Source organism: Zootoca vivipara, chromosome 4 (assembly GCF_963506605.1).
Source record: "Zootoca vivipara chromosome 4, rZooViv1.1, whole genome shotgun sequence".
NCBI classification, from domain to species: Eukaryota; Metazoa; Chordata; class Lepidosauria; order Squamata; family Lacertidae; genus Zootoca; species Zootoca vivipara.
Genome location: NC_083279.1, coordinates 30,353,554 through 30,379,869, shown reverse-complemented (window position 1 = coordinate 30,379,869; position 26,316 = coordinate 30,353,554). Strand labels below are relative to the sequence as shown.

Here is a 26,316-nt window from a genome sequence, read left to right as displayed (position 1 = left end):
GGCTGCTGAAAGAAGGGTTGCTGCTGGACTCACCTTTGGGCTGCCCTCCCATGGCTGCCATCACCGACCTTTCATGTGGGGAAACCTGTCCCAAGAAAGGACACCTCTGCAGACTTCCTGGACTCAGGAAGGAAGGAGGGAGGGAAATGAAGGGCATGAGGACTGATGGATGGCGCATGAAGTCCTTGCAGGTTCATTTATTGTCAGCCTGTGGGAAAAGCAGGGTATAAAAGCCTAGAACAGAAAGAAATCTTAGCACAGAATCCTAGGCAGAGTTGGTCATCTAGTCCAACCCCCTGCAATGCAGGACCCTCAACTATAGCATCCATTCCCTGGTGGTCTAGTGGTTAGGATTCCGCACTCTCACTGCTGCGGCTCGAGTTTGATTCTCGGTCAGGGGAAAGAAAGAAAAACTATAACATCCATGACAGACAGACAGATGGCCCATCCAACCTCTGCTAGAAAACCTCCAGGCAAGGAAAGTCCCCAACCTCCCAGCAGATGCATAAGAGGAGCAGTTTATGAGGGGGAACTTCCGTAGCCTAGCCCCAACCCAGCCCCTGAGAAAGCGACCCAAACTTGGGCTGCTTTCCTAGGCGCTTCAAGACAAGACCCATAGCCACTGGCAGCCATTTGCGCTGAGGGCGGCTCTCCTCCGAGGGCCTAGCTAGCCCCTCGGCTCCCCGCCATGCCCTCGCTCCGTCCGCACACGCCCCTCTAGGTGGCCCCGCGCTGCCATTCTGAGGAGAAGTTGCACCTGTGGCTGCCGCCGCCTGTCCCACGCCTGCTTTGGCGCGCGAGGCTCCACCCGGCTCGCGCCTGAATGCGCGCCCGGCATTGGCGCTGTCGCCAGCCGCCGCCGCCGCCGCCGCCGCCTCAGTGGAGGCAGCAGTAAGCGGAGAAGGGTGGGAAGGCGGCTGCTGCTGGTGGTGGTTCCTACCGAGGTGGCCTCAGCTTGGGCTTGGCCCGAGGTGCCCGGCCACAAGGGCTCTCTGGGGGTGCCTGCGTGGCATGGACGGCGCCCAGAGGAGCCGAGCAGAGTCTCCTCGCGGGAGAAGGCGGCGGCGGCGCCCGTCCGAGCTCGGCGCCCGCAGTTCGCCGGTGCCCTGAGCGCCAAGTCCCAGCCGCGGCGCTCCCTCCCTGGGCTAGGCGTGTGGGGAGGGGGGGAGAGGACCGGGCGACGCGGGGTGGGGGTGTTGGGGGGGCAGTTCTCCTCAGCTGCCTCTCTCTCGCTCTCCTCAAGAGCTTCGCCTCAGCCTCCTGAGCTGGGCGGGAGGGGTGGGCGGGGGGAGCGTCGGAGGGGAGAGAGAGAGAGAGAGGCAGGCGAGGGGACTGTCGCCTCCGCCTCTTCCTCGGCGGCTCTCGGGCAGCCGGAACCGCACGCGGTCGCGGCGGCAGCTGCTGCTGCTGCTGCTGCGGCGGGAAGGGAGCCCGGAGCGGAGGGATGTGGGGCTTGGGACGAGGCAGGATCTTCGGCGTCTTCTCCGCTCCGGTCCTGGTGGCCGTGGTCTGCTGCGCCCAGAGGTAGGAGCGGCTCCTGGCGGGGAGGGGAGGGGAGGGAGGGGACGCCGCGAGGGGGGGGGAGAGGGCTGCGGCTCGACCAGCCACCCGAACTGACCAGAGCTTCTTTTTCTGCCCCCCTTGCCGACCTCTCTCTCCTCCTTCGCCTTTCTTTCCCTCGTCCATCCTTGTCGCCGATTTATATCTCTTCTCCTTTATCGCTTCACTTTTCCTCACCCCTTTTTAAAAAAAACAAAAACCCTCACATCTTTTCGGACTTTTCTTATCCCTCTCACCCTTTTCAATCCCCCCCCCTTCAAACATCTCCTCAAACTCCTCCTTTCCCCACAGTGTGAGCGATCATGGGAACATGTCCTTCGTGAAAGAAACGGTGGATAAATTGCTGAAAGGCTACGACATTCGCCTCAGACCGGATTTTGGAGGTGAGACTCTGGTTTGGTGTCTCTGTTCTTGTCTGTCTCGGATTCTGTACGGGGTTTTTTTTTTTTCCCTTGGTTGGTGGGGGGGATATTTTTGAGAGAGGAGGAAAAAGAAACATGTTTCTACCAAGTGTGGGGCCAAGTGACACCGTCTCCTGTTCTCCATTAGGCCCCCCAGTGAACGTCGGGATGAACATAGACATTGCCAGCATCGACATGGTGTCAGAAGTCAACATGGTGAGTAGGTCTCGGTGACTTCGGCATGGACATGGCTGGCAACTTACTGTGTTGGGTGTAAGGCTTTTTCAATGGTCCTGAATCTCAGTTTTGGTGATCACGCTCAGAGGCAGAGGAATCATGGAATTGTAGAGTTGGAAGGGACCCCAGGGTCACCTATTCTAGTCTGCGTCCCCCTCCAGGAAGCTGGAGTGTGCTTAGGAGGGGCAGTAGGTGGAAGGGTGTTGAATAAGAGGCCCTTTCAGCCAGAGAGCACCTGGGCTGAAAGTTTCCACAAGTGCCAGAAACAAGCAGTTGCTAATCTTCAGCATTTTCTGTCGGTGACCCTGGCCCCTGTTATAACTATAGCCTACACTGAGCCTTCCTATAATGGTTTGTGAGGCTACTCTTTGCTGCTTGGCAAGGACCGCTTGTTGATTTGAGAAGTTGTAATGCAGCAAAAGCCGGTCTAATGGCTGGCTTGGGTGTGTCATATGCAGTTAGTACTTGCATGTGGGGGTGTTCAGTTGATGGCAGCAGAGTAGACTGCATGCTGAAGGGGATAAAGCAGGATTTCAGAGTGCTGTCTCAGGTGCTGAAAGGGAACTTCTGTTGCCCAGATGCATCTGTTGTTCCTGCTGCTTGCTGGGATTGCAGATGTCACCCTAATCAGAGTTTTAAAACTGCACTGCTTGTATTGTGTGTGAAGGAGGCATTGCACTGTCTAAATCATGACCTGGTTCCACTTAAAAAACCCATGCTGCTTGTCACCGCTGTAGAGCATGTAACATTTCAAATAATAAGTGCAAATAACATTGAACCAAGTAACAAATGTGTGGCTTTGCCATGCGGCAAACGTTTTTGGCACATGAGAACTTACGCTGCATCCTATTCCCACTTTCCTAGGAGTAAACCTCAATGACGTTAATGGGGCTTACTTCCATGTGTACGTTTGCACTGTTAAATATCACAATAGAGCTGGGATCTCACTAATGACCTGGGTAGGGAAACTTTCCCCCCAATATTAAATAGGATATATGTACAAGCACTTTATCGTATTTTACACTCCTAAATATACCTTGTTGAAATGCTTCATTTACAAAAAGATATCTAGAAGACTTATTGTAAAAACTATGGCATAAATATCAAACCTATCTAAAAGTCTCAAGTTGGGTATTAATATATTATACTAATGGGGGTTTTGCTTTTATTTATACAGATAGTAGAAATAGTAATACTATCTGTATAAATAGTAATAATATCTTTAGTAATAAACATGTTGGTTGCTATGCTATTTTAAAATAAATAAAAGACAATGTATCGACAATGTTTTAAAGAATAAACAGAATAGAGGAAATATTAGAGAGAAACAATTTTAAGATGCTTCCTAATCCTCTACAAAACTGGATAATGTTGTTTTCTAAAATCCCATTTGTTGTGCTTCATTGTATGTTTAGAATGCGTTGTATAGATTGAGTTTATTTGACCCAATAGATTACTGTATTCTTAATACAATTATGAACAGAATACTGTAAAATACTTTTTGTGTTTGGTTGTTTGGAAAATCTTAAAAGGTGTGGCTTCTACAGAAGAAACAGCTTGATTAAAATATGTTGACATATTAGAAGTTAAAAAAATCACAGTTATTTACTATTGAACCCAATACCTTTACAGTCGCTAAATGATTTTGATTGTCAGATTTATTAAGTTTGGAAGTTATTTGTGTTTCTATAGTTCTTTGGTGATTCATGATGGTCTGAAATAATACAAGAGGCAGGTGATTCTGTTTCCTGTTCTCAGATGGGACACTGGTTCTTAACACAATATTGAACACATTACTTATCTGCCCTGGAAAATATCAAATGTGGTTTTTCCTTTTTTCCTCTTATGCTGTTTTCTATTTAGTACTCCAATCCTAACCAAATTTTCTGGGGAATAAGATTCCTTTTGGATGTGATAGAGAAGTGCAGTGAACAGGAAACACAAATTAAATGTACTTCCTGTCTTTCTGTATATTATCAAATTAGAAACAGCTTCGCATTCCAATGGGTACTTTCCAGTATTAATCATGCTTAGATAAGACCTATTGAAATTATCTACTGTGAGTATGACTTATTTGGAGTACCACCCATTGATTTTAATGGGCCTTGTTTCTAAGTACAGTGGTACCTCGGGTTACAGACGCTTCAGGTTACAGACGCTTCAGGTTACAGATTCCGCTAACCCAGAAATAGTACCTCGGGTTAAGAACTTTGCTTCAGGATGAGAACAGAAATTGTGCAGTGGCGGCGCAGTGGCAGCGGGAGGCCCCATTAGCTAAAGTGGTACCTCAGGTTAAGAACAGTTTCAGGTTAAGAATGGACCTCCAGAACGAATTAAGTTCTTAACCCAAGGTACCACTGTACTTCTGTGTAGGACTGTATCCTAATGCTTTCACAGCTTAACCTGTTATCTACACTTCTTTTTGAGTAGGTGTTTACTGTTTTTCAACTTCAGGAAACGCTGGTGGATATTTTCAGAGTTTTTTTCTTCAAAGGGTGTTAGCGAAAAATAGCTGAGGAAGCTGCAAATGAAATTAGAAGGAAACAGAACACACGAGTCATTGTTTTGTGATACAATGCAAACTTAAAACACGTGTTCTGTACCCTCAGTTACTGTCAACTCAGGGCAGAGAGCTGGCTGTTATCTCAGCAGACACGTGGTCCCAACTCTGTGTTTTGAGATAATGAGGATTCTGGAGGAAGAACATCCAGAAGGTTAGCCAGGTTTGTCTTATGGCACCTTGAAGACTAACCATTTTATGATGGCATAAACTTTTGTGGACTACAGTACATTATCTGGAGTTACAGTATGTTATCGAGAGTTGCAGATACAGGTATACATAGTGGCGAGGGTGATGATTGTAAACAGTGAGGTCAGAAGGAAATTAAACTCAGGAAAGTTCTGCAGTCCATTTCCTTAATTCTTAAGGTTTTATGGTGCCACAAGTCTCTTTGTTGTTTCTGGAGCAAGAAGCCACTTGGAGCAACACCTTCCTAAGTACACCAATTCATAGCTGCAGATGTCTTGTCCAAAGTTTTCCCCCCACTCTCACAACTGGGGAAATAATGGGAAGCTGTTAGGGCCAGGGTGATATTTTCAGGGAAGACACTAGCTGCTCCTGCTAAATTCATAAGCAGGATGTGATGAAAACATATATTGTATATCCTCAGCATCTACTCCAATAAAAGTAGTCAGGACTAGAGATTTTTTCAGGCTGGCAAATTGGAATAGCCATAAGTTGAATTGGCCTTAAGTTGCCTAAACTCTGCTGCTGCAACTAGTTATAATAAAATGTCTATACTGCCTTCCCTGCCTCCAGTATTTGCAGAGAGTGCATGGAAGAAAAGACCTCATTGCTCAATTATGGCCCTTCCCCATAGTAATTGGTAAACAACTCTGGAATCTACTGCTGTTTTATATAGTCTGCCGCAAAGTGCCTATAATTGGAAGAATATATTTAGTTTTAAATCTGTACCTTCGTATGCCCAGTACTTAATCACATTTATTCCTCAGTGGGTCCTGAAATATTGCAGGGTTCTGATTTATTAGGCCTCGTCACATGATGAATGGGATGTTTAAAATAAACAGCTTAAGTAATGAATACAAGCATGACAGGGACAGAACATATATTCCATCTAGTCTGGTACCCAGTTAATTGATTATCCTAAGAATCCCTTGACAGCTACAGATGTAGGTTGAAACGTCTCGCGCAAATGGCTATCTACTTCATGTTATATGTCCTGATTCTTGAGACACAGATTTGAGCTCAGGGACTGACTTCATAGCAGGGCTTATGGTAATGTCCCCAAAGAAGCAATTGGTGGCATTTAATTTCTGCGGTTGTGCACTCTGTTCTACATACATACAAGTGAGGTTAGTAATTTGTTAAGAAAATAGGAAAATGCCAGTCATGGTTGAGGGGTGGTTCTGCTGTTGCTGGGTGAGAAGTGGATCTGAGCAATGCAATACAGGGTGTTGGGGTCTTCAAACCCATTCTGCTGTTAAAACCACCATATTAGGTTGTGGAAAGGGGGTACAGTGAGAGTTCCCCAGCCTATGTCCTGTTAAAGGTGTTGGGGGCCATGGCTTCATAGAGAGAGAATTAAACCATGTGGAAATCTTAATTCACAGCTAGAGTGTGCAAAGAGGGGAGGCAGAAACTGACTTTTATGATAGATGGGATGAATGCTAGGGGTCATTGCAAGGACCCCTAGCAATGAGATGCACAGTACTGTACATCCTTGTGGTATTCCTGTTACCATTTTCGTTCCAACCACAATTGTGCTCCCTTCGCAAGTGTAGTACTTCTCTACACTGGAGTAAATGGTAACTAGGGGTGAAATCCAACAGTGCAATAAGTTTCAGCTGTGCAATGGAACTTCCCTGCACTCTCCTCTACCTGTGTGCCCCCTGTGCCCCCTATAAAATGGGTTGGGGAAACTTCCAGAATAGATTTAGGGGAGGCACAGGGAGGGGAAGTTCCACTGCACAGCTGAAACGCCGTGTGCTAGCGGAACTACTTTCCCATTTGCTTATATGGGAGAAAAATAAACAATACAGATGGTAGCCCATTTCCTTTGTGGCATGGAACTTGATGGAAACTACTGGGAAACAGATCTGCTCCTTTCTGCCTCTTTGTATAATGCATAAGCCACTTGCATTTATTTAAGTGTGTGATGAAACTCTGGGAGCTGTCCTTTTCTATGTCAGGGGTTCCCAAACTTTGGTTGCTGGACCACCAATGGTCTACAAGCTTCATTCCACTGGTCTGCAGCATATCTGTGTATTTGTGGTTGAAGACGGGAGACAACACGGCCATTGCATTAAATATTCATATAGTGGGGTTTCTTTTGTAATTTTATTGCTTCTTTCATTTCTTATATTGTATTTTATTCTATTGCAATTCGAATTCTATGGAATTCAAATTGCGCTGCAATAAAGTACACTGTATATGAAATAAAACAAGCAATTAAAATCATACAGCATCTAGCACAACACATTACAAATGCTACCACAGGCAGTAAAACCATTAAGAAGTCCAACAAGACGATCAGCAATTTTCAGGTGATCTGTGGCAGGAAAAGTTTTTGAACCACCGTTCTGTGGTATCTCTGGCAAATAAAATTTATTAATTACAGGCAATCTGATTTTACCACAAACCTCGTTAAAATGTGCACCACTAATATTTACTGTGGCTTGTATTTGATGAAATCATGGTCATGTTGGACCCTTTGAAATCATTCGTCTTAAACATGGCTAACTTAAATTTGTTGGTTTTAATGTGTCTAGATGAAGCTGTTTTCATAACTAAAGTGTGTTTCATCATCCTGTTGGGACTCTCTGCTTGTCAGACTATATTTTCATACAATTAAGCTTCAGGATACGCCAGAATGTAAAGATTAGTGCTTGATTTAAAACAACATCTTTTTTTTACGTAACATAATTCTGAAATGAATAATATAAGCGGTAGATCAACTATCATATTGGTTGTCCACATTAGAATTATTAATCAGATGCATGTAATATCAAGATGATACTGTGATTTTTAAAATTTTAACCTCAGTAATTATTAAAGCATTTCAGGCACACTCTTTAAACCTGGTAGTGGTAATGATACTAATTTATTTGATTTAAACCTAGACATTGGAATCAGCTTTTTGCATAATTGGTCTATTAAAACCTGAACTCTACCTTAAAGATAGAGGATTAAAATTCAGCGAATGTATTCAAATAAATCAAATTACTAGAACTGTTTTTACCATAGTACCTTAAAGGCAGCACACAATTTGACTGTCAATTATATTATAGGCTTTGTTACAAGTATTGTAGCACAGCATATATAATCAAATCCAATTCTTAGCATATATATATATATCCCAGACTGTTATAAAGCTGCAAATGTAAACTTGAATTAAGTAAAATGCTAGCTTATGGAGTTCTATATGCTCAACAGGATTTTCATTTTAGAAATTTGCCTCCTTATGTTGAAATGGATAAAGATAGGACATTTTCTCTAAGGAATTGTCTGCTACTAGATATGATTTATGGAGTAAGAAAAGAGTGTTTTGAGTGGGCCTGTACTAAGTGTCTTCAATTGAGGTTTCTTGTCCCCAAAAAGATGTCCAGAGTTATATTGAACTTCTGCTAGGGATCAAAAGGTAGCTTTAAATAGCCGCTCTGGCCTTCCAAGCTCCTCTACAACATCTCTCAAGTTTCTATACATCCTAGCATAGCTGCCAAGTTATCCCTTTTTTACAGGGATTTTCCCTTATGCTGAATAGGCTTCCTCGCGAGAAAAGGGAAAACTTGGCAACTATGCATCCTAGTAATACTCCAACTACTGTATTTGTTGTTGTTTAGTCATTTAGTCGTGTCCCACTCTTTGTGACCCCATGGATCAGAGCACACCAGACACTCCTGTCTTCCACTGTCTAATGTGCCATCGAATCTAATGCACACCTCAATTTTCAGAACCTTGAAACCCCCAAAAGTATTTGCTGGTGAATGTAAATGCACCACCAAGTCTAATGTGTTCCTTAATTTTCGCAATGTAATTTGGCCAAAAAAAAGAGGTGAGCATTAGATTCAAGTAAATATGGTCTATGACAATCAGCTGACGGTTAGGAGGTCCAGCAGACTTGGTAAAGCTTTTGTTACATATCTAGCTCCATCATCAAGAAAGAACAGAGTAGCACCTTATTACTTGTGGTTCCATGCCCTGTTTTAACCTCCCCACTGAACCAAAATGATGTTCAGAGATTAGGCTGTGTTTTTTGGGTGTCTCCTTCCTCTTTTCAGATTTGAGGCATTGAGCATGCTAATAACGTATCTGTTTCTGAGTAAATGCAGTCTGATTCGTACATTCAGTAACCAATGTAAAATTGAACGTAATTAGGGTTTGCAAAAGTAAGGTTGATTTGCAGTTGAGAATCAATTCTTAGTAGCTGGCTTAATTTGTCTTAGAATGTCTGTTCAGCTTGCTTAGAATCCTTTGGAGACTGCACTTAGTCTAGAAGATTAATGTGTTTCCTGATCTATACCAGAGCAAGCATATAGGACATACATTTTATACAAGCATCTCTCAGCACACTAAAATGCATTAATAAGGTTATGCTACTAATCTAGGCAATGGTGAAAATTTAAGATAATTTATATGGAAGTTTATCTTCAGCAAAAGAGTCTTAATTTGGTGGGAGGGGAGGCACTATGGGTTTTCCAACATTTGCTAGCTTCTCCCAGGTCAGGTCGACTTGTTGCAAAGCCTGACACTGAAGACTCAGGGGAGCTGTTCACAGCTATCTGAGTACATTTTTGCTGTAAAGTTAGTGAAGATGGTGAGGTTAAGTGTGCTTTGCTGCAGAAACAAAATCTGGCAAATCTAGATCAACCAGACTGTTTGAAACTGGTGTAGCTATGTGTTTCTGAGAAACATATATGAGGAGCTTGCTTATGCACCCCCCATACTGTGCTACAGCACTGGCTTTGCTTGTATTAAAAACAGAAAGAGTGAAGTAGCATGAGCTGTGACCCATGTTATTTATATATTTGTTTTCAGAATTTATATATACTGCCCTTCACCTAGAAGTCACAGAGCAAGCCACAACATAATAAAATCCACTTCTTTAAAATGAAACATGCAGGTCCCACTATACGAAACTAATTCGTTCCTGAAAAATAGTTCATAAGGCAACTGTTTGTAGAGTGACCTGAACATTTCCATTATTTAAGGGGGAAATTCCATTGAGTTTCTGACCCAGAACAGTTTTGCCCCAAAAATAAAAACAAACAAAATAAAAAGCATAGATTGGTGAAGGATGGCAGATCAGATGACAAGCAAACTTCTATTTCTCCCCATGTTGATTTAACTTGTTTCCAAGTTCAGACATGTAATATGAATGTTCTCCTTACAAAGGAACAGTCAGATTGACTTCCTCTTCATTCGAATCACAAAATTGTAGACTTGGAAGGGACCCAGAGGGTCTTCTAGTCCAACCTCCTGCAATGCAGGAATCTCAAGTAGATTATACATGATGGATGACCATCCAACCTCTGCTTAAAAACCTCCAAGGAAGGAGAGTCTATAGCCTCTCATGAGGGTCTGTTCTACTGTCAGACATCTCTTACTGTCAGAAAGTTCTTCCTGGTGTTTAGTTGGAATCTCCTTTCTTGAATCCATTGCTTTGGGTCCTAGCTTCTGGAGCAGGAGAAAACAAGCATTTGGCAGGCCACAGATTGCCCATGTCTGAGTTAAGGAATGCCTTCATTTTGTTACATGGGTCATGGTGTGAATTTACCTCTCTGCCATTTGGCTAGAACCTTAAGAAAAAATTTATCCACCTTCATTTCCCCCCAAACACTTCAAGGTGCCCAGGAATTATTGCCCCAGCCTGAACGCAGCTCATTTCCTAATTACGGAGAGGGTGAGAAAGAGAATATCCAAGGATTAAAGTAAGAAAAGAAAATGTAGGGTTATTTCTAGCTCTCACATCCTTTCCAAATGTTTCAGCTTTAAGGCATCTCCAAAACATGTGAACTAAATTGGCAGAAAGTTCCTAGGCACACACAGGCATCATTATCACTAAGTCCAAAATGGTACAATTTGACAGAGCACCAGTGTATTCTTAACAGAGTGTTTGTGTTCCAGAGCTGCACATGTAAGGTAGTTAAATTAATAGGGGGAAAACAGGGTGGGTTTTTTTGGGAATTTGAATACTTTAAATCTAAATTCCACCTTCCAGTTTATTTATTTACTTTATATATAAGAGTTCGCCAGAAGCAGCTTTGTCATGCTGGCCACATGACCCGGAAGCTGTCTGCGGACAAATGCCGGCTCCCTCGGCCTATAGAGCGAGATGAACGCTGCAACCCCAAAGTCAGACACGACTGGACCTGATGGTCAGGGGCCCCTTTACCTTTATAAGAGTAATTATGAACAGCAAATTGAAGAAAAAAATATCAAGATGGTGTACAGTAAAAGAGAAGTTCCAAGTTTACCAAGCCCTGGGTGTGTAATTCCAATTCCAAATGCTGTAACACTCATAATGTAATCACTTTGGTTCCGATACTGTACATTTTTCCATACAGTTGTATGTTTCCTACCCTGTTTTATTTGGAATGTTAGAAACAGATTTAACCAAAGAAGTTAAACATGGTCTTAATAGAGAAAAGTTCATGTTTGTGAAGTATGTGGTTGGCTTCAAAAGGGATGGGTGAGAAAATTGCCAGATCCACTACTCATAGGATCATAGAATTGTAGAGTTGGAAGGGATTCATGAGGATCATCTAGTCCAACCCCCTGCAGTGCAGGAATAGGCAGCTGAGCCATATGGGGATCAAACCTGCAACCTTGGCATTATCAGCACCACACTCTAACCAGCTGATCTATCATTCCTCTGAAGCATGGAAAGGGGAAGGCAAGCATGGTCCCATTACATACTGTACTTCTCTGTGTATAAGACATTTTTTTTTTACCTTAAAACAATGCTTAAAAATTGGTCATCTTATATATGGGTAGTGCAGAGCGTGGACGGTGGAAATGATTTCTGTCTTGAGTAGTAGATTGTCACTAGCATTATTGCAGGTGATAGGCTGCAGCCTGTGGCAATGTCTGCTTGCGATTGGGCACTGCTATGGCAATGTCTGCTTGTGATCAGTCGCTGCTGTGAGAATGTCCGCTTGCGATTGGGCGTTGCTGCGGCAATGTGCGCTTGCGATTGGTCGCTGCTGCGAGAATGTCCGCTGGCGATTGGTCACTGCTGCAGCAATGGCTGCTGGTGATTGGGCTCTGCTGCAGCAATTGGGTGCATGATTGGGGGCTGCTGGTGTCGATCGGAAATAGGATAGGAGGCTTCTGCGTTGCGTTCGATCGCAAGCGTTTGGAATTTGGGTGAGCTTTTGGGGGGCATTCCTCCCATTCTGGACAATCTCCCCCCATTTTCTTAATATTGAGTCCCCAAAATTAGGGGGCGTCTTATAGATGGAAAAGTATGGTAATGTTAGTTACATCATGTCCATAAAGCATCTTCACCAGCATTTATTGTCACCCTAAGCTAGTATATTCATAAATCAATAGATCACCAGCTATTATTGTTTTAATATTTTAGTGCCAACAGTGTGCTAGATTTGGTACTGCATGTACATCATCATCTAATTGATATGTTAACACTCAACCTTGACAGCAACCTTAGCAATATTTTAGGAGTCTGTCTCCCTGTTGGTACAGCTGCTGAGATCTCTGCTCAAACTCGGTGCCAGCTTAAATGTGTGATGGTGAGAAAATGTTATGCATTTCCCCTTTTAATTTTGTTGTTCCCGCAAAGGTTGATGCTGGATACTGATTCCAGAGGATAGTCTGCTAACAGTTTATATGTTTACTGATAGTTATGGATTCATTTAATTAAACGCCTACATTCCTGCATTTTCAGAAATAGTAAAGTCATTAAGGTTGAGCCAAATATAGAAGATCTAATAACATAGCTTAATAATTAGTATATTAGATATAGCATGGTGATACAACTTTAAGAAAGTTCAGAGTTAATCACATCACACTGATAGATTACCCTGAACATTGGAGGGAATTGGGAGTTACATATGGGAATTAATAGGAGGCTGGTTAGTTTTTTACATTGGAGCAAGCTTACATGTCACTTCTTCTCTTATGATTTTGTTGGCTTTAACTGTATTTTGTATCACTTATTAATCAACACCACAGTAGCCTACACGAGAGGAGGAAAACAGAGTGCTTGATCTGAGAGTTTGAGTCTTGTAGCATTTCTGCTTCAGTAGCCTACCAGAACATCTATGTATTTCTGTACATGAACAATTATTCCAGTGCTCTCATAAGAGAGCTCCACTTTGGGCCTTGGGGTTGTTGTAAATCCCACCAATGGTAGTTCAGCCTGCTTGAATATTTGGCAAATGGACTGGAGCCCCTTCCCATCTCTGCCAAATCCACCTCTCCTTTCCAGTCCAGTGCAAGGGGATTTTAGATTGTGCTGTAAATCTTTTAAATGTTGGTGCCCCTGGGTTACAACATTTTAAAATGTTGGCCCAGGGAACATGATAACAGCCACCCAAAGCAGCAATTTAAAACATTCTCCAAGGATAATGTTCCTTGTATGTTGACAGTTAGCACCAAATTCCTTAGCACCAATTCTCACCTGCATGACTAAACTCTTTAACATATGTCAGGAGTTTCAGTCAGGTGGCAACAAAAGAATGGACTCTTGAAAGTGCATTCTTGCTCTTAAGATATTTGAGCATTACCTGAGCAAAGTTCTTTCAACAATGGAATGAGAGAGCAAAAGAGAACTCTGGATAACTTTGGATAACTCTGGATATGATCTCAGACACAAATCCTGTACATTACGTGAATTTGGGCATATATTTCTTACTAACTCTTTCAAGAATACCTAAGCTATATAGCCATTGTGCATACAGATATAGCTTGTGATAATTTGAAAGGCACTACATTTTTGAAGGTGCTCTATGTTGACGCTTATGTCTGATTGCTGATTTTGGTGTTTCATTGTAGGGTATTGGGTTGTTTTTTTTTTTGGAGGAATCTTTTATCCTTTGAAAACGTAATGATACTAGGAACCACTTAATGCTGCAAATTCTGATTTAGTAAAGATGATTTCTTTTGCTGCAGCTTTTGTATAGGGTATATTTTATGTAGAATCATAAAATTGTAGAGTTAGAAGGGACTCTGTGGGTCATCTAGTCCAGCCCTCTGCAGTACAGGAATCTCAACTCGATCATACATGGTTATCCAAGCTATGCTTAAAAATCTCCAAGGATCTCCAAGGAAGGAGAGTCCACAGCCTCTCATGGGAATCAATTCCACTGTTGAACACCTCTTACTGCCAGAAGGTTCTTCCTGATGTATTTCACATTCACTATTCAGTGCATACAGCAGCCAATCTTTGTTGCAAATGAGGGCTGTGTATAGAGAATGGCACATTATTAATTTGCTGCTTTGTGATCTGAACTATTACAGAAAATGATCAGATCTTGTAAGGGTGAAGGAACACTAACAAAGTATGCCATCTCTGTTTCACTGCCATGTAGTCTGGCTGTCAGCCTGCCTGTCATTTGCCAGAATTATGCAAAAAGGAAAAAGAGAGAGAGATGAGTTAGGTATCCATATAAGAATAGACTGTACAGATGATTGGAAGTTGCTAGTTGCTTTTTCGCCTTGGGATGGGACGCGGGTGGTGCTGTGGTCTAAACCACTGAGCCTAAGGCTTGCCGATCAGAATATCGGCGGTTCGAATCCCTGCGACGGAGTGAGCTCCTGTTGCTCAGTCCCAGCTCCTGCCCACCTAGCAGTTTGAAAGCATGTCAAAGTGCAAGTAGATAAATAGGTACCACTCTGGCGGGAAGGTAAATGGCGTTTCCATGCACTGCTCTGGTTCGCCAGAAGCAGCTTAGTCATGCTGGCCACATGACCTGGAGGCTGTACGCTGGCTCCCTCGGCCAGTAAAGCAAGATGAGTGCCGCAACCCCAGAGTCACCCGCAACTAAACCTTATGGTCAGGGGTCCCTTTATGGGCAGTGGCAGATGTGGCAGTGATTGCGGAAGACACTAGAATCAAACAGGATTTTCTGAAACTCATAGAATTTGCAACACCAGGCAGTTCCAATGTAATATTTAGAACAGAACCGGGGGGGGGGGGAATCCCTAAAATGGTTGTTATCACTCAAAAAGTTACCACCTCAAAAAGGTTTTGCTAGCACTCTTGGTATTTGAATACCTCAGATAAACCCAAACTGTCTGTTCATCCGTAAAAAGGTAGCACCACACAGTGTTTAAGCATGGGTAGGCATAAAGAGTTTTAAATCCCTAGCCACATTATGCAATAGATAAAAATAGACTTATCCATTAGGATATTAGAATCACTAGGCATCCAGACGTAAAAGATAATAATGTATTTCTAAAACTGTCTGAGCTGTCTTTCTTTATCCTAAGAAGGTATGAAAAGACAAGGCATATAAAGGGTGAGTCCTTTAAAAGAGGCCCCGTGGATACAGAGTACACATGTTCCACGGGGCCTCTTTTGAAAGTACTCACCCTGTACTTGCATAGTTACCAATTCTTAGAAGTCCATTTCTTCCAAAGAGGCCTGGGAACCAAGGAATCTCCATGGGGCCTGCGACTGTGGCAGCCAAAGAGAGCAAGAAATTACTCAACAGCAGGAAACTCCATCTCAGTCTGGATTCTGAATCTTCCAGGAAATAGGGGTGCCACCACTTGGCCAAAGGGAGTCCATTGGAACATGAACCAGTCAACGCTATAGTACAAGGCAGCAAGATTCAGGACTTTGTTGAAAAGGGAATAATATATGATAATATATGGCCGCAACTTGGAAAGACTTGGTTAGGGTCAAAGATGCAAAGGTCCTGTCCTGTGTGTGACAAAACACACCCATACTACTTTTCTGACTCCCCCAACTGTTGTACTTGACATTTTAAAATGGAAGACAGAATATTAAACAGGGCAGTAAACACTGGTTACACGGGGGAACAGGGTTTAGCTGCTATAGCCAGCATGTTCTATCATCCGTTTGAAATGCAGTTATTCAGGCAGGACAATTTTGTGTGTGCGTAGTTGTTTATTTATTTTAAATGAGTTCTGTTTGTAGCTACAAGTCATAGGAGCTGGAAATATTATTTTTTTTAAAAAATATTCCCTTCAGTTCTGCTTTGTGAGCAGCAGAGTTCTGTGATTACCATATTTTTCCATGTATAAGACTAGGCTTTTTTTTAACCAAAAAATTAGGTTTAAAATTGGGGCTCATCTTATACATGGGTAGTGCTGAAAAAATACAGTAATTTAAGAACCCAAGTCCTGCTTCGGTTTCCTGTGAAAACAGTTTTGCGGAATTTCCAACATTAATAGATTTCTATTGCTGGCTTCATGAACCCAGTAATGTGGGACTTTTACTTCTCTGGTGCTATGAGAGGTTTTATATTAGGGTTACTTGTATCTGACTGCAAGGGGAAGAATCAAACAGCACCCTCCCTCCTTTGACGGTCTCAGTTCTTGCCCTTTCTTGCCCAGGAGTCACTTAAGCTCATCCTGCAACATGGGCACGCCTCATATCAGCATCCTGTAAGCCAAATACCAGGCCCCATTGGCCCATCAACAGGATTTTTAAAATTATTCCTCCTTTCCAAACCTGGCTGTGGATACTAAGCCATCTATAAATGGACTAAATGTAAATGGACTAGATAAGGACTTCCGGTTTGCCACTAGCAATGGAGGGGGGTGGTGACACTTTGAGGAGTGTGCTGGATGGGGGTTTAAGGGGCATGCATGTGAGCAATGTGCTCCCCAAAGATTCCAGGGTGAACCTGGAGATCCAGAAGATCCATGGTGACTGAAGAGAGCCCCCCAGAGACCAAGTTGCTCCAGAATCCCTCATCGACTAAGCGGCAGGCTTCCCCCCCCCCCCAAGAAAAGCCAAAATCAGAAAGAACCAATTCGAGAATATTGGAGAAAGAAGGGGGGCAACTTTGGAGTTAAAAAAGGGAGTCCACTCCAGAATTGGTCTAAACAAGCTGCATGGGGGGGGGGGATGACTGAGGAAGACAAGGTAAAAAAATTAAGAGCCTGCTATGAAACCAAGTAATAGGGAGAGGTCTGAAAACGGAGACCAAACTGTATAAAGTGAAATCAGGATTTAAAGACCTCTGATCCCTGTAAAAGACTGAAAATTCCAGAGATAAGAAAAATAAACAGTAATAATTTATGGGAAAAAGAAAACTGGCGGTGTGTAACTATCTCTCCTCCTTCTCATTCCTTTCCCTCTTTCCATACTTCTCATTTAGCAGTGGATTAGAATCAGCACACCATGCATAACCACACACTGGAGAAATAACTTGTCCGTTGTAATCTGCATCTCATGTGCCTCATCACACGCTGAGCAAATATTCATTTGAAGAGATGATGGTCCAAAAGAGAACAAGTGTCAGGGAAGTGCCTGTGTTACCTGCAATAGAAATATAAATTAGTTGAGATGGAGGGTCATCAGCAACTGAGGAACGAGGAGGAGCAGGGGAACAGGATGAAGAATTAAAAGTATTTAGCATTATGTAGTTGCTGGCGTCCATAGCATTCCTCCATCCTCGCTTTCTAGCTCCCTGCCTAGCTGCCTGTCTGCAACAGAAACTATGTCTACTGATGGGGCTTGCTCACACCATCCTTTCCCCAGAACCATGTGGAGACGTTACATGAAGAAGCCAAGAGTCGAGTCAACAGCATTCCCTGCAATGAGGCCAGTTAGCAACACTGCTGTTGAAGATGTCTAAAAACATTTAAAAACAAAAAATGAAGAGGGCAACAAATAGCAGCACTAGCACTCATGCAAATCATCTTAAAGTTAAGATGGTGAGGTGACCCATTATGCTTAAATCTCCAGCAGTGATGATAGTTTGTTTGGGTGAAGTGAGTTCTGCATAGTGAAGGACGATGATTTAACATTCTTGTATCCCAACTATGAAAAACAATGAGTAAACCTATGTTCACTCCAGCTGTGTATAGGATTGTCCCAGTCAGTTTCCAATATCATAGTTTGCAGAGGGCATAGGCCAAAAGTCAAAAATACTTCTTTTGCATAAAAATCAAAATAATGCTCAGTAATTAGAAAGTGCATTGAAGTTTAATCAGCTGATCTTTACTTGGGGTGACCAAGCTCTGAGTCTTGGAATGGAATTTCCAGAAAACAGGCACCAGGTCCTTTGATGTTATTGTAAAGTGGCTCCCTCAAAATCCCCCCCCCCCCGGCATGTCTGCCCATGTAGCATTGTAAATTGCTTTTAAAATTACATAAAGGAGCTTATGCTTCAAAATAGAAATCAAGAGCTTGCATAAATAATGTTCTTATCCATTAACAAGAGATGTGTTCTTTATCTTTGCATTTAGAAAAGCTATAGTGCTTCATCTTGAAAGTAGAAGACCCATTTGCAGTCACTCGATGATCTTGCCCTCCTATCTATCACAGGAGGAGAGAGAGTTTTTCTGTAGGGTGGATAGGTGCTGTCCTCCCCCCCCCCCCATTTTAGAATAAAAAAGGGAGATAAAATGCATTGATTCATGGGAAACTGAGAATCACACAGGAACAAGCTAGTTTTCCTTAGAAAGGAGAGAAACATAATAATGTCCCTTGTGGAAGAATGGTGGACCATTTCCAATGCTGTCTCCCCTCTTCTCTCCTTGAGCCTACAAAAGGGCTTCCATGCCTTTGCTGTGGGATATGGGACTGTTTAGGGCATAAAAGCATTAATGGACAATTACTGCTTTAGGAACTCAAAAAATGATGTGGGTTGGACTGAAATGATGAGCAAAATGCTGCCTATGGAATGGGATTTACCTGCCTCTCTCTTTCCTGCTGCATCACACAACCCAACTTCCAAATATTCCAAGGCTTGAGGAACTTTGGGATATGATGTGGGGTATGGTTTGAGGGCGGTGACTGCAGGCAGAGGGGAAGTTGGTGGAAATCACAGACTCCCCATTGCCTAAGTGCAGTGGCGCTCCAGGCACTGCTGGATTCACAGTCCCTATGTTAGGGGGAAGTATTGCCCATCACCAATGCAATAACAGTTCATTAGCAGGGACTTGTCCGAGGACAGATGATGCTATTATATTTTTAAAGCTAAGTAAGCCTTGGTTTGGTCAGTGCCTGAATGTGAAAGTTCCTAGGCGCATAAGGCGCACCGTGGTCCAATGGAGATATACAGTGATTAATAAAACACAGGAAAAAATTTAATGGGGTGAAATAGGCCAGAACATTTTTTGATTACTGATGTAAAGTGGTTTGGCATAGGCATTGGGTAAGTATACAGGATGCCCTCAACCAACCCACTTGCTGGTTGAACCTGGTGATGGGTCAGCGCTGGTACCCCTTGGCATAGATAAAGTGTGACATTCCTGCCAGTGCCATCTCTTGGAAGGGATGTCATGGCCCATTAGCTCCACATAGATCCCTCAACATCAGTGCTTCTCCCTGAACCCTTTTAATGAGGTACCTTTATGATAAAGGATACCACCCAATGCACTATCTGCCAAAGTCATGACATTTGCTATGAGGCACGTGAAAATCTGCTGATGGGAAAATTAGCATCCCAGGGGGAGGGGAATCCTCCCCTGGCCCCTGGAAAGCAGTGGTGAAGTTTTCCACAGTCTTTTAGTTGTGTCCAACTCTTCGTGACCCCATGGACCCGAGCATGCCAGTCACTCCTGTCTTCCACTGCCTCCCGCAGTTTGGTCAGACTCATGTTGGTGGCTTCGAGAACACTGTCCAACCATCTCGTCCTCTGTCGTCCCCTTCTCCTTGTGCCCTCCATCTTTCCCAGCATCAGGGTATTTTCCAGGGAGTCTTCTCTTATCATGAGGTGGCCAAAGTATTGAAGCCTCAGCTTCACAATCTGTCCTTCCAGTGAGCACTCAGGGCTGAATTCCTTAAGAATGGATAGGTTTGATCTTCTTGCCATCCATGGGATTCTCAAGAGTCTCCTCCAGCACCATAATTCAAAAGCATGAATTCTTCGGCGATCAGCCTTCTTTATGGTCCAGCTCTCACTGCCATACATCACTACTGGGAAAACCATAGCTTTAACTATACGGACCTTTGTAGGCAAGGTGATGTCTCTGCTTTTTAAGATGCTGTCTAGGTTTGTCATTACTTTTCTCCCAAGAAGCAGGCGTCTTTTAATTTTGTGACTGCTGTCACCATCTGCAGTGATCAAGGAGCCCAAGAAAGTAAAATCTCTCACCGCCTCCATTTCTTCCCCTTCTATTTGCCAGGAGGTGATGGGACCAGTGGCCATGATCTTGGTTTTTTTGATGTTGAGCTTCAGACCATATTTTGTGCTCTCCTCTTTCACCCTCATTAAAAGGTTCTTCAATTCCTCCTCACTTTCTGCCATCAAGGTTGTGTCATCAGCATATACTACATTGCACTAAATCCCCACAGCAACTGGTCCTTATCTTGCAATTACTGGTAAATCCAGTAATGGCAATACTTCCAGATGTGGTGAGCTTCCAGAAGATGAAATGAAACAGGCTTCCTATGCATCCATATTATGCTGACAACAGTATGGCTGTGACAGCATTGGGGAGAAGGGAACAAAATGGGATGGAGTAGAGGCAAGATTGAGTCTTAAGGAGAAAGAACTGGAGCCGAAGAGGTGTGCAGAGGAAAGGTATGGAGCAAACTATGGACTGGAACGCACCCATCTCCCAACACCAGTGCTTTTCTTTCTGGGGTTACTCAAGGATACGGCGTATCGGCAGCGTTTTTTCTAGAAGACAAGCACTGCCTAGTGGGACAACTGGGCAAAAGTAGATTGGAAAAGAGTGGTGGTGAGTGGATTAGGAGAAATGGGTATGAGGATTATGAGTGGAGAGAGGTTGAGTATACCACATGGGAGAAACAGCAAGAGTTGGAGTTTTCCATCACTCCCCTCTCTTCCAAAATTATGCCAAGTGTGAAATTTCTCTGGTCGATGACTAATAATACACAAAACATTGCTTAGTAATATATCTAATATGATTGCCCAGTAATGCATATTCATTGTCAGTTGTATAGTGCTAGATAGTAATATGTAGTAGAATGGAATTGCTTGCTGGAGGGAGGAAATCACATTTTTCCACTGACAAAATAATGCATTTTGATTTCTGAGATAATGTGATATTGTCGCATTAAAAGCATATTCTCAGGGAAAGATACCAGGATTCCCCGCTGCAACTAACGGTTGTTCATTTATAACCCAGCTACTACAATACACTCCCATTTTCTGAAAGGGGACAAAATTGATTCTGAAGCTAGCAATAGACTCGGATCATATTGTCCTTTTTGTCAGTTAAAATATTTTGTCTTATCTCACCTCAGTTTACTTACTCTTAAAGTTTGAAGTCACTTTAATAATGGGCTTATATATAGATGCCTGGCTTTGCTTTTTTGTTAACTGCAAAGGAAAAAATGCAGTTCAGGCTGGCTACTATTAATCTTAATTTGACCCTTGTTAGCTGAGCACATCTAGTAATAATTCAGATGCATAACTGCTTACTATTGCCTTCTTCACATTGCTGAAATGGACTTTTTAAGAGCTTAAGGAAGCACTTGGATATTTTATTTCAACTGAATTTGACAAATGCAATTATTTTTTTCTGTTGACAATCCATTCCATTTTTTTCTTCCTTTGCAGCATGATGCTGGAGAAACAATTTAGAGCCCTGTGTGCATTCCAAAGCATGCAGACCTTTTGTCTGACTAGGATTTCTCATTTTATTTAGCAGACTGGGCAGTTTCAGATGGAGAAATGAACAGAGAGGTCACTGTAGCTGGGAGAGCTGCTTGGGTCGTTCAATGGAGCTCCTGTGCTCATAAGAGATTACTAGTGTCTGGTGTGTGAGAGGGTATACGCTGAGTGTTGTGAAGCCTCCCATTACACATATGCCATGAATTGTAAAATGAGCTTATGCATATACATCGGCTACACACCTTCTACTTAAGAAAAGGTGTGTCCATATCATGCATATTGGACCAGTGTGTCAAGGAATTGTACGTGCATAGGCCAAATTAACATGTTATGCATATATTAAGTCAGAACACACAATTTCACTGCCCATTTACACATTCAGTATACATTGTTCGGCAAAAATGTAAATAGACCTTGGGCTTGTCAATACATTCATTTTAGTCATTGTCTGCAGAACAATGTGGTTAAAGAAACCTGTTTCTCCTTGCCAGATTTAAAAGTAGAAAATGGTTGATTCTTGTATGTTTTACCACCCCCTGAAATAAATTCAGACAAGACTCAAATTTAAGTTTGGTTTTTGGCAGAATTTAGGCCACAACTTTATTGGTTACAATCAAGTGAGTTGTTGCATAGGCTCTGGTTCGACTAGCTCCTTGCACCCTTGCAGGCAGTGCTGACCCTGGGCACCAACCATAGGTCAGCCTCGGGTGAACACCTGGGACAGACGGCAAGCAGGGGCGTCTGCTAGGCCTCCACCCAGATGTCCCCTAGACTCAGGCTCCGGGCCCTCACAGGGAAGACCAACAATGAGTCCTTGGATTCCTTTTAGAGGAATACCCAACACACAGGGATGGCTAGGCATCCTGCCACCCCTATCCACCTGAACCAGAGCCTATCCGCAACCTTACAAGTTGTGATGATTTGCTACGCAGCAGGCGAAACCCAAGTGGCACCAGCCAATCAGCCAAATGGGGAAAATTCCTGCCATGCCCCTGTCCCAACAACAGGCGACACACGACGGCATAGCAAGGTCAAGCGCAAGCCCTAAATATAGGGAGAGGTGGGCGGGTGTTCTGATGCACAGAACCCAAAAAAGGAAGCTCAGGGACACATGCATCAGCTTAAATAGAGGTCCCTCGATTGCGTTGACTGGCATCCCTCTTGCCCAATTGCTCCCCAGTTCGAGGGACCACCAATAGGGTGTTGTGGCTATCCAAACGTTCCCACCCACAACACAGGGTCTGGTTGCCAGGTCCCACCGCAACACGTGCCCTCTTGTTAGGGAGGACCCAATTTGCCACAGGGACAGTTCTGTCTGATACATTCACTTTGAACTAATCTGATATTTGATAGAAATTGCATTTTAATGTAATGCACTGTGAAGAGTGTGTTTAAAATCCTTCCACTTTTGCTACATAACCTGTATTTAGTCATTCATCATCTTGGACACTATACAGAACCCAGAGAAGACGAACTCTCTGCCTATGAGCTTCTCATATATAGATATCATACTTTGTCAGCTGAGAAGGTTGTAAGCTTGTGTGTGTGTGTTTAGATTGCTGCTTTCCCCTTTAAGAGTACACAGAAGTGCATTTCAAAGAGGAACGTGGCAGATCACACATGTGTGCACTTCATAGTAGTACAGTATGCATGCAGTTTGTTCTTGGGTATCTGCAATGAAATACAAAGCATAGCATAAGAAGCCACCCTTGAAGATTTGTTGTAGTGTTCTTTGTCCACTGTTGCCACTGAACTGTGGGCATCCTCAGCAGACACATAGCACTGAGCTATCTCTTCCAGCGTAAGATAAATAGCGGAACCAAAAATAGAATATTATGATGAAGTATGTAGCTTGTGACAGACCACTTCTGAGGACTACAGTTAATGCTCAGAGACATTATGGTTCCTGTACTGAGAATTTGCAAGATGGATGTTATCAATTAATATTACTGGTACATGCCAACTGAAAAATGGTTTATCTTTCAGAAAAGACAAATCGTTGGGATGATAAATAATTGGATGTGATGTTGATGAAGGCAATCAAAGTACAGAAGAGCTAGCCCAGCAAATAATGATAAAAATGTATAAAACGGTTTTTATTGTGTATAATTACATTTTTGACCATGTTTTCACAAGGATTACATCTTTCACGTTCTTCTTTATTTAGTAATCCTTTTTGTTAAAAAAAAGAAATAAAAATGTTACTGCTGCTTGCAGTGTGAACTTTTTTTTTTTTAGTTTTGCTTTTATCTCCAAGATGCCATTTCAGTTCACACCTCCTTAATTCAGTCAATGTAGCCTTTAGTATTTTTGGAATTCATATGTGAGCATGTGTGCGCACAGCAGCCAGATGTGTAGGTTGTACAAGCATCAGGAATTGCTGTGAACAAAACTAAGGCAGTGAAGTACATTATTCAGATGTAAGATGCTTCTGCTAATGGAAACAGGGGCTGATTCCTACAGAAAATACGACATTTCTTGTGGCTTTAAGGACGCCTGTCAATCATCATATTACAGTTCTGTGGCTACTATGGTTTTGCTTATGTGCATGTTATGTATCGCCTTGCATTTCCTAGCTCCTCACTTTGGCAACAGTCCTAGAACCTCCTATACCAGAACAACTGAATATATCCATCTCTATACGAAATATAAATACATCTCTAGGGAGGCTTAGAGCCTAATAGGGCTGCTTACCCGCATTAACACCTTACTGCCCAAGCCGAGCCTTATTTCGAACCTGTAAGGTTTAAATAGAACTTTGATTCATTGCTTCCCATCCTCTCCTTTTATATCACTATTAGATCCTCTCCAGATGCTGATGGAATCCCATTAGGCATTAGCCCCAGACAGCATGGTCGGTGGCCAGGGATGATGAGAGAGATAGCCCCAAACACCTGAAGGGCACCAGGATGGGGAAGGCTGCTCAATTATGTATGCTTTTCCTTTGTTGTACTGTATATGAATCCTTGTGATTTATCCCTGTGCAGATGTTTAATCTCTGAACAGGTGGGGGTGATATTGGGATTGTCCCTGCTGTGGCCCTACCTCTAACCTAACAACAACAACAACAACAACAACAACAACAACAACAATTAAAAGCCTCCCTAAACAGGGCTGCCTTCAGATGTCTTCTAAAAGTCTGGTAGTTGTTTTTCTCTTTGACATCTGATGGGAGGGCGGCTGCCACTACCGAGAAGGCCCTCTGCCTGGTTCCCTGTAACTTGGCTTCTCACAACGAGGGAACCGCCAGAAGGCCCTCGGTGCTGGGCCTCAGTGTCTGGGCAGAACGATGGGGGTGGAGATGCTCCTTCAGGTATACTGGACCAAGGCCATTTAGGGATTTAAAAGTCAGCACCAACACTTTGAATTGTGCTCAGAAACGTACTGGGAGCCAATGTAGGTCTTTCAAGACCGGTGTTATGTGGTCTTGGTGGCCGCTCCCAGTCATATGTCTGAGATCCTGTTTGCAGAGGACCTTATATGCAGATATCGAAACCTGTGTAAGTTTTGTGCATGTGTCCTGAGCCCCCCACTTTATGCAATCAGAGAGCTGATGTCAGGATCATCCCATCATGGCTGGGGCGGATGGGAGTTGGAGTCAACAATATCTGCAAGGCAACACATTGCCTCTGACTTATACATACTGTACTGGGATGGATATGTGTTGGGTATATTTGAGTAACAGCTGGCACTCAAGCAGGTTGGTGTGGTAGAAATAGCAAGTGCTGTCCTCATCCTTCTCCCCATGTTCATTTGTCCACTGAGTAATTATAAACTTGTGAACAGGATTTATTGAATTAAGTTACAAACTCCTTAAGGGTTGTTGCGTGGGCAAAATGATGTCAAAGACAATGCCAATTTCTGGGTTGTTGTTTTTTCCAGCATTAGCTTTTGGCAAATGTCAACTAAAATAACTCTCACTGATACACTACTTATTATTCTTGAAAAATGTGTTAAACATTTGGTTTGAGTAAATAAGGATTTTCAGAACTTGCTATGTTTGTAGAAGCAACAAGAACCAGCTACTTGCTCCACAGCCTATGGACTTTGCAATGTTGAGTGGTAAAAATAATAATCTGCATTTCTCAGTCATGAGGAGAAAGCACTGTACAAATGACTTCGAGTTATACTCTCCTTTGTTCACTGAGGCAACATTTTATATATAATATCCCTTGTACCTTACCTTCATTTATATTTTATCACTACTGTGTTCTTGAAACCTACCAAAAGCAAGCCAGTGCTCAGGTCTATTACATCCCCTTTTATTTTTACTTCCACTAATTCTTCCTCTCAGCCTTTGGCTTCCATTCATTTCCCCCCCTGATTACGATATTAGCTTCAATTCCCCCTCCCCAATTAAAAAAATTATTCTGCCCAAAGGAGTGTCTAGTCACTTGTTTTGACCACTGGTGCTTATATAAAGATTTCATTTTTTTTTAAACATAATTTTTATTGATTTTACAAATTACAAAAGATGGTACATACATATACACCTTTTCCACCTTCTTCCCACCCCCCTCCATGGGTCCTCCCCTGCCACAGAAGTATCCCACGCAGGTGAACAGTCAGAAGTGGTCCATTTTATGATTGGGTTTCTGTCCTCCTCCCCCTCCCCTGCCCCCGAAGCCCCCCCCTGCCACCAGGGAGCTCCAGTGAACCAGGGCAGTACGCAGGAGTTCATCCATCCAACCATCTATTGTCATACCAAAAAAAAAAGAAAATACAAAAAGAGAAAAAGAGAAAAAAGAGAAGAAAAAAAAAGACAAAAAGGAAAAAAGACAAAAAAAAATTCATCATAATTGTTAAATTCATAATTGTTAAACCATATTTTGTGGGCTTCCCCACCCTCCCC

General features: G+C 42.8%; 1 protein-coding gene across 1 annotated transcript in view; it reads left to right on the top strand.

Moving 5' to 3' along the window:
* The first annotated feature begins 1,435 nt into the window (after nt 1–1,435).
* The window catches only part of GABRB3 (gamma-aminobutyric acid type A receptor subunit beta3), a 95,255-nt gene continuing 70,374 nt past the window's right edge, over nt 1,436–26,316 (top strand). The window contains exons 1-3 of the mRNA XM_035116193.2: nt 1,436–1,524; nt 1,852–1,943; nt 2,110–2,177. Of these exons, the coding sequence (XP_034972084.1) occupies nt 1,445–1,524; nt 1,852–1,943; nt 2,110–2,177 (240 nt within the window). The 5' untranslated portion in view covers nt 1,436–1,444. The remainder of the gene's footprint in view (nt 1,525–1,851; nt 1,944–2,109; nt 2,178–26,316) is intronic.